The sequence below is a fragment of the Lepisma saccharinum genome, chromosome 3, assembly GCF_977018435.1.
Source record: "Lepisma saccharinum chromosome 3, izLepSacc3.1, whole genome shotgun sequence".
Taxonomy (NCBI): domain Eukaryota; kingdom Metazoa; phylum Arthropoda; class Insecta; order Zygentoma; family Lepismatidae; genus Lepisma; species Lepisma saccharinum.
The window spans coordinates 98,334,486-98,342,358 of NC_139231.1; the positions used below are offsets into that span (position 1 = coordinate 98,334,486).

At 42.0% G+C, this 7,873-nt stretch overlaps 1 protein-coding gene across 1 annotated transcript; it reads left to right on the forward strand.

The window, feature by feature from the left end:
- Window positions 1-6,917: 6,917 nt before the first annotated feature.
- Window positions 6,918-7,601, forward strand: LOC145985617 (histone-lysine N-methyltransferase SETMAR-like). Its single transcript, XM_083119687.1, has one exon. The coding sequence runs from the start codon at window positions 6,918-6,920 to the stop codon at window positions 7,599-7,601; it is 684 nt and encodes a 227-aa protein (XP_082975813.1).
- The last annotated feature ends 272 nt before the right edge of the window (window positions 7,602-7,873 follow it).

The window sequence follows — 7,873 nt, forward strand, 5'->3', positions numbered from 1 at the left end:
ATATTACACGGGTACATTGGATAAAATCTCAGTATTGATGCTTTCATAAGTAGTGAAATGAAGTGGGCACTTTTAAGGAAAAATGCAAAGAACCTTTACGTATTCAATTATCAGGGAAGTCAGATCCAACATTAAGTACCAAAAATGTTGTCAATTTAGTCTTATGAAATTTACCAATGAAAATCGTAACTGTACATTGCTGTGATGTCACGTATTTTCTTACTTTGTCATTCAGTAGCGGATTCCACATTAATCTTTAAACCGAGCTCTGGTTCCGATTAACCTACCCGAGCATAAAGTGAACTAACATAACTAACTAACTCTCTAGCCTTCTTAAACCCGAAGGTTTATGGCTGCAGAAACACAGGCCTTCCATCAGTCCCTCTACTGGGAATGATCAATCTAATCTTCTCCATCCTTATGGATTTCCTTTAGGTCCATCTCAACGTTATCCCTCCATCTTCGTCTTGGCCTTCCTAAAGGTGAACAAACATACACAAACATAATTTATGTCAATTTCGAACCATCCCCCAAAACCTATGTACATGAGAGATATTAGAATTCTGCAATCGGCTGCCTCATTATAAGCAACCCTTGTATTCTTAGCGAGCACTTCGGAGAATGTGGAGCAGTTACTAGCTTGCTGTTTTGAGAACAGACATACAGCTCCTTCCTTATATTGGATCAGGACTCGAGCGTTTCTTCTCGCAACTTCAGAGTCCCCTGGAGGAAGGAAGCGAAAGAAACCCGGAAGGAACAGCAGGAAAGAAATGAGAAAGAGGAAAGGGGGAGAGGGACGAAGGGAAGGGACTACCTTTGCTATTATTCCCTTTCATTTCTTTTCATCGTTCGTTTCAGACGTCTACTATTCACTTTTATGTTTCCGCTATACTTTACATGCGCGCCGCCCACCCTTCGGTATCTTGATTCTGAATCGTTCTATTTTATTTTAAGTAACGGCTCCTCCCTTCCGTTCTTGTCGTCTCGCGCATTCCCTGGATTATTCTTCTCCTCTTTTCCTGGAAGAAATGTCTTCCTGGTGTTGGGGGAGGAAAATCTGTACCAGAATCCTCTGGGAATGCGTTTGTGAGTCTGTCCCACAGCAAAGATGAGGAGCAGAGCCGAGTACCATTCTCTCTCTCTCTCTCTGAGTACGTTGCTGGACCTTGGTTATTCATGCGATTCAAGTTTTTCGAGGGATTGTCATTATTATTTAGTGTATTTGTGTAATTTCCAAAGGAAATTATCTTTCCATTGTTTTTGCTGGTTTAAAGTGCGCTATCGTGACCGATTTCGCTCAAATACCGGTAAAATAAAATATTACCCAATCTCCAGTAAGGCATTGCGTTGGCCGGTTGTTAGCACTTTAAAAACTTACCATCACGTAAGGCGCCAGATTCACACAGATATTGTGAAGGATTTTTTTTTATATGTGTCCCCTCATCAGTACTTTTGCAGGGGTGTAAGGGGTGACTTTCTCGGAACACACTCGAATGATAACTTTTGACAGGTACACCCTGGGAACTGAATTTTTGTAGGCTAACGAGGGCCTGCGACTTGGGCTCACGGAATGTCTAATCCAGTGGTTCCCAAAGCGTGCGCTGGGCGCCCTGTAGCGTCGTGGCTGTTTTACAGGGACGCCGTGAAGATTTCAGCTTTCAGAATAAATTGCAACTGTGGAGAAGAAGAATGAATGAAGACGGTGGCAAAGATTGTTTCCCCTTGTTTCAGCAGTTTGATCTCCAATGAAGTTGATTTCTATAGCAACATAAAATATATTTATGAAGAGCACCTTTCACAGCTTATCAACTGGTTTGAGAAATACACTATGTGGAAGAAAGTCATTGAACACCTCGGTTTCAACTCTGAAAGAACTCCTCATGGAAAAGATAGTACAGACGGGTATATATACGGCAGCAGGAGGCTTCTCAGATCATTCGCTGATAAAATGACTGACAGGAAAGAGCTCAGCATGTTTGAAAGAGGGATCATAGTAGGCTGCTCCATAGGAGGCATGAGTATACGTAGCATAGCTGATGCCCAACAGGTCCCTAAATCAACTGTAGCCTTTGTCATCAAGAAGTGGAAGGAAAAGGGACACTGCAGCACAGCATCACGAAGTGGAAGACCTACGAAACTGGACGACCGGGACAGGAGAGTGCTGAAGAGGGAGATTCGGAAAAATAGGACCCGTCCGATGCAATCGATTGCAGAAGAGTTTCAAAGTGCTACCAATTTGACTGTTTCGACCAAGACACTTCGCAAGGAGGCCCATGCTCTCGGTTATCATGGTCGAGCCGCTGCCCACAACCCCCCTGATAACAGAAAACAATAAACGGCAGAGACTACGCTGGTGTAAAGAGCGGAGAAACTGAACGGTAGAGCAATGGCGGAAAGTCCTATGGAGCGATGAATCACGCTTCACACTGTTTCGATCAAATGGGAGAGTGTGGGTATGGCGATTATCCGGAGTACGTCTGTTACCCGAGTGTGTAGGGCCCACAGTGAAATATGGTGGTGGCGGCATCATGTTCTGGAGTTGTTTCAGCTGGCATGGCGTGGGTCCACTGGTACCGGTGTATGGCCACATAACGTCTGCGTCCTACCGAGATATTCTCGACAACTCCATGCTCCCCACGTTGTGGCGTTTCTATGGAAACGAAGACTGTGTGTTCCAGGACGATAATGCGACTTGTCATGTTTCCAGGGCTACTATAGAGTGGTATGCAGAAAATAATGTCACCCGACTGGATTGGCCTGCTCAGAGTCCTGACCTCAACTCTATCGAAGATCATGGGACGAACTGGAGCGCCGATTGAGGTCGCGATCGCCTCGCCCTTCTCCACTTCCAGAATATCCCACTCGGTGTACTACACAACCTTGTGCCAAGCTTACCACGACGAGTGGCTGCTGTTATCTCTGCCAAAGGCGGACCGACCTCCTATTGATGGCAAGACAAATGATGGTATCCGCTGACATGTGGTGTCCAATGACTTTCTTCCACATAGTGTACTTTGAAGAATATAATATTGACAAGTTCGTATGGATTCAAGACCTATTCATGGCCAGAGCTCCATCTGAATTTACTTCTGCAGAAGAAAAAATCTTATTGAACTGTCTTGTGATAATACGCTGAAGACCAAGGTTGGCAGCATGGAACTAACTCAGTTTTGGATATCAGTAAAAAATGAATATCCGCTGCTAAGCGGTAAAACTCTGCGAATGTTAATTTCATTTGAGATGTAATATTTGTGTGACTCTGGAATTTTGGCGGTTGCTGTGAAAAAGGGCAAGTATCGTGTCCAAATCAACGTGGAAAAGGGAAATAAGGGTGGCTGTGTCCTCTTTAATACCAAGATTTGAGGAGATATGCAGTGAACATCAGGCTCGCCTGTCCCACTAATTACAATTTTAATCAATCAATGATATGATTGTTCCAAACACAAGTTTATGAATTTGAAATGTATGTTAATTTTTTAACTTAAGGCAAGCAACCTAACCACGGTAACAGAGCGTTGCAAGTATTACATTCTGACTTGGAAGCCGTGGAAAAATCTTGAAACACCGAGGGCGCAGTGGAACGAAAAAGTTTGGGAACCCCTGGTCTAATCAATTGCTGGTGGCGTTATATGTTATACATTGTTCCTTCTTATTTCGGTTACATTTTACGTCGATTTCTACCTCAGACGTCGGATAAACCTTAGGACATTGGATGAACTATTGCAAGCATCCATCCACCGTCAGTCGTCACTAAATACAACTTCCACCGATGTCAGTTCCATATAATGGTATACTTTAGTATTATACGGACTACCTCATTTGTAGAATGCATTTGGCGACTTTATATTAATGCTAAGAGAACCAAACCTGGCCTGCCTAACCTAACTACTACAAAAGCATATATTGAACAAAATCATAAGTAATCGCTAAAATTCCGCAGCATGTTTTAACAGAAGTAAATAGAAATCGAACCAAATGAGGTAGTCCGTATAATACTAAATTACCCATATTTGCAGTCGGCCTCCGTAGCGGAGAGGTTAGCACATCACGCTACGACGCCAGGGGTCCCAGGTTCGAATCCCGGCCTGGGCATGGGTGTTTGTGAGAGTCCATTCATCAATTTCATCATATGTCACTCATCTGCATCTTCGTAGTTAGCCAAAAAATAAACTAAATCAATCAAATCAATCATATAATCTACACTTACAAAGAAAACACAGAATAGGGAAATAATACGAACATTGATCTCCAAATCCTTTCTTCATTTACACTACAGAAACAATACATTTGAATCAGCTTTCATCATGATCTGCAGCCCTGGCCCATATCCATGGTAACGGTTGAAGTTTTTGCTTGCGATGACGTGTAACCGGCCAAGTGAATGCATCACTTCAATGTAAAGTCACGTGAAATGACAGAACGACAGTGCTTCAGTATACAGATATTAAACGCCAGAACAAGAACAATGTCTAGATTAGGATGTGTACTATAGGCTGTGGAAAAGGAGATACGATAGCCACTAACGCCGTCAAACGGTTGGGCGGGAACTTTACGTCACATACCATGAAGAAGTACCAGGTGGGCTGAAAAATTCGTAGGCTGACTCATAGATGGCGTTACTAGAATTAAATCCATGTGACTTTTACTTAGTACTAACCTTCAAAAGATACGTGTATAAATTTCACAGCTGCCGGATAATTAGTTCGTGAGATATAGCATTGTGAGTGAAGCAGCTTTTGTTATTGTGAAAAAATGGATAAAAAAGAATTTCGTGTGTTAATAAAGCATTGCTGTTGAAGCCAAGGCTTGGCTTGATAAACATTATTCGGACTCTGCACCAGGAAAATCAACCGTTGAGAAGTGGTTTGCTAAATTTAAACGAGGCGAAATGAGCATCGAAGACGATGCACGCAGTGGACGCCCCAAAGAGGCTGTTACCGACGAAAACATCACAAAAGTCCACAAAATAATTTTAAATGATCGTAAAGTGAAGTTGATCGAGATAGCTGAGACTTTAAAAATATCAAAGGAACGTGTTGGACATATTGTGCATGAATATTTGAACATGCGAAAGCTGTGTGCAAAATGGGTGCCGCGCGTGCTCACAATCGATCAAAAGCAACAACGTTTTGATGATTCGGAGCAATGTTTAGCGATATTCAACCGTAATAAACACGAATTTTTCCGTCGATATATTACAATGGATGAAACATGGCTCCATAGCTACACTCCAGAGTCCAATCTACAGTCAGCCGAGTGGACTGCACGTGATGAACCGAATCCAAAGCGTGGAAAGACGCAACAGTCGGCTGGCAAGGTTATGGCATCAGTATTCTGGGATGCGCATGGTATTATATTCATCGATTACCTCAAAAAGGTCCAGACCATCAACAGGTATTATTACATAGCGTTGTTGGAGCGTTTAAAGGATGAAATCACGAAAAAAACGGCCCCATTTGAAGAAGAAAAAAGTGCTGTTTCATCAAGACAATGCACCGTGTCACAAATCAATGAAAACGATGGCAAAATTATATGAATTAGACTACGAATTGCTTCCCCATCCACCATATTCTCCAGATCTGGCCCCCAGTGACTTTTTCCTGTTTGCAGACCTTAAAAGAATGCTCGCTGGAAAGAAATTTAGCACTGATGAAGAGGTAATCGCCGAAACTGAGGCCTATTTTGAGGCTAAAGAGAAATCGTACTATAAAAATGGCGTCGAAAAATTGTATGACCGCTATAATCGTTGTATCGCCCTCGAAGGCAACTATATTGAATAATAAAATCGAATTTTGTCAAAAAAATATTTTTTACTATGTTAGCCTACGAACTTTTCAGCCCAACTGTTAATAGGATTTGAGCTGATTATGTCCTTTGCGATTAGTCCACTCAGAATTAGTTCACTTCATCAAATGATTTACTAAATCTCATCAAATTAAATTGTCGAGTTCATTATTTGTGTTCTTTTTGGTTTAGGTTCAACATCTTCTCCGAAGAGAAAATTATGCTAATTTCTTTGTTTTCCTTGTCCCTATACATCCAGGGTCAAGGAAGTCAGTAATAAGGTGTGTTATATACAGTGTACATCTAGAGATTGAATTGTATCTTCTCCAAATATGATGTATAAAGAAACAAACTGCCGGAGAACTAAGTGAGGTGAGTGTACATTTTTATATTACTATTATAGTGGAACCACAAGCAAAGAAACCTGCGCAGACTCGCGACTCCTGTGCACCGTACTCCAGTGTGAAGGGGAGGGGGAGAGTGGAGCATGCTCTCTTATAGCCCGAGTTGAACGGAAGAGGAGGAAGGTGCGCGGGAACTTTTCGACGAAGATTCTTTTTCTTGTGATTGGTCATTCATCTATTTTATCACTTCTTCATCATCTCAATTGACTTAAATGGCCGGAAAAGCAAAGCAAATTTATCAAATATAAATGCAAACACATACCGTTTAATAAATAACCTAAATAGAATGAAAAATTAGCAGATTGTATTTTCATTGCTTTATGTGAATATGTAGGGAAAAACGAGAGAGAATTGTACACCAATAGCAAAAGAAATGGTAGGCGAATTGCCCATTAACATTTTCCTCCAGTCTGTTTTCCCCAATCTGGTGATCACAAATTGAAATAAGCAGAGGACAACATCTGCTTTCCATTATTTAAAACAACACAGCATGTAGAACAAAAAATGAAAATAGCGATCGATAATTTGCCTACTATTATCTATCTCTTAAAGAATAAAAATACGAGGGGATATCAGAAAGTTTTAATTATCCCCCAGAATTTATTGAGTGATTTCGATGAAACTTTGCTTCTGTAGTCATTAGACCTTCTATGTGTTCTGTAGTGAAAATTATTAATGTGTGTTATTTCTGTTCTATATAGGTGGCGCTAGTTGTCAGTAAAGTGCAAAATGGAGAAGATCGAAGCTCGCAGCGTTATTAAGTTTCTGCATTTGAAGGGTCACAACGCCCGCCAAATTCATGAAGAAATGAAAGTTGTGTATGGTGGTGATTGCCCATCCTACGACACTATTGTGAGGTGGAAGAGACATTTCCAAACAGGTCACATGTCTGTTACAGATGAACCTAGATCTGGACGCCCAACATCCACGGATGATGCCGCCACAGTGAAGAAAATCGAGGATCTGATACTGGAAGATCGACGCATAACTAGCCAAAACATCATGCGACAAAGTGGATTCAGTTATGGTAGTGTTTGGAATATTATTCATAAGGAATTGCATATGTCTAAGGTGTCGGCCCGCTGGGTTCCACGTTTGCTCACTCCTCTTCAGAGACAAACACGGCGTGACATGTCGAGTCAGATGTTGAACATTTTGGAACAAAACGAGGAAGATTTTTTTCCCCGTATGATAACTATGGATGAATGTTGGATCTACCAATATGATCCTGAGACAAAAGAGATGAGCAAACAATGGAAGCACCCCTCGTCCCCTCCCCCAAAAAAGCAAAGGTGCAAAAGTCTGCTGGGAAGGTCATGCTTTCAGTGTTTTAGTATTGTCATGGGGTCATCCTCACAGACTACCTTCGGAAGGGAGAAACTATCACTGGGACATACTACTGCTCACTTCTGAGGAAGTTACGAGATGCTGTGAAGGAAAAACGTCGCGGCATGCTCTCCAAAGGGATCCGTCTCCTTGCGGACAATGCACCCGCTCATTCATCGCAAGCAGCGGTTCTTGAAGCTCACCGTTGTGGCTATGAATTATTACCGCACCCGCCCTATTCTCCCGATCTAGCACCAAGTGACTTTTTCCTTTTCCCACATATGAAGAATCCACTTCGGGGTCGCCATTTTGACAACACTAACGATGTCATATTGGAGGTGGAGCGCTGGTTTGCCATG

What these genes read in the sequence shown, in the direction of transcription:
- LOC145985617 (XM_083119687.1), top strand. Translation starts at nt 6,918, where the DNA reads ATGGAGAAGATCGAAGCTCGCAGCGTTATTAAGTTTCTGCATTTGAAG.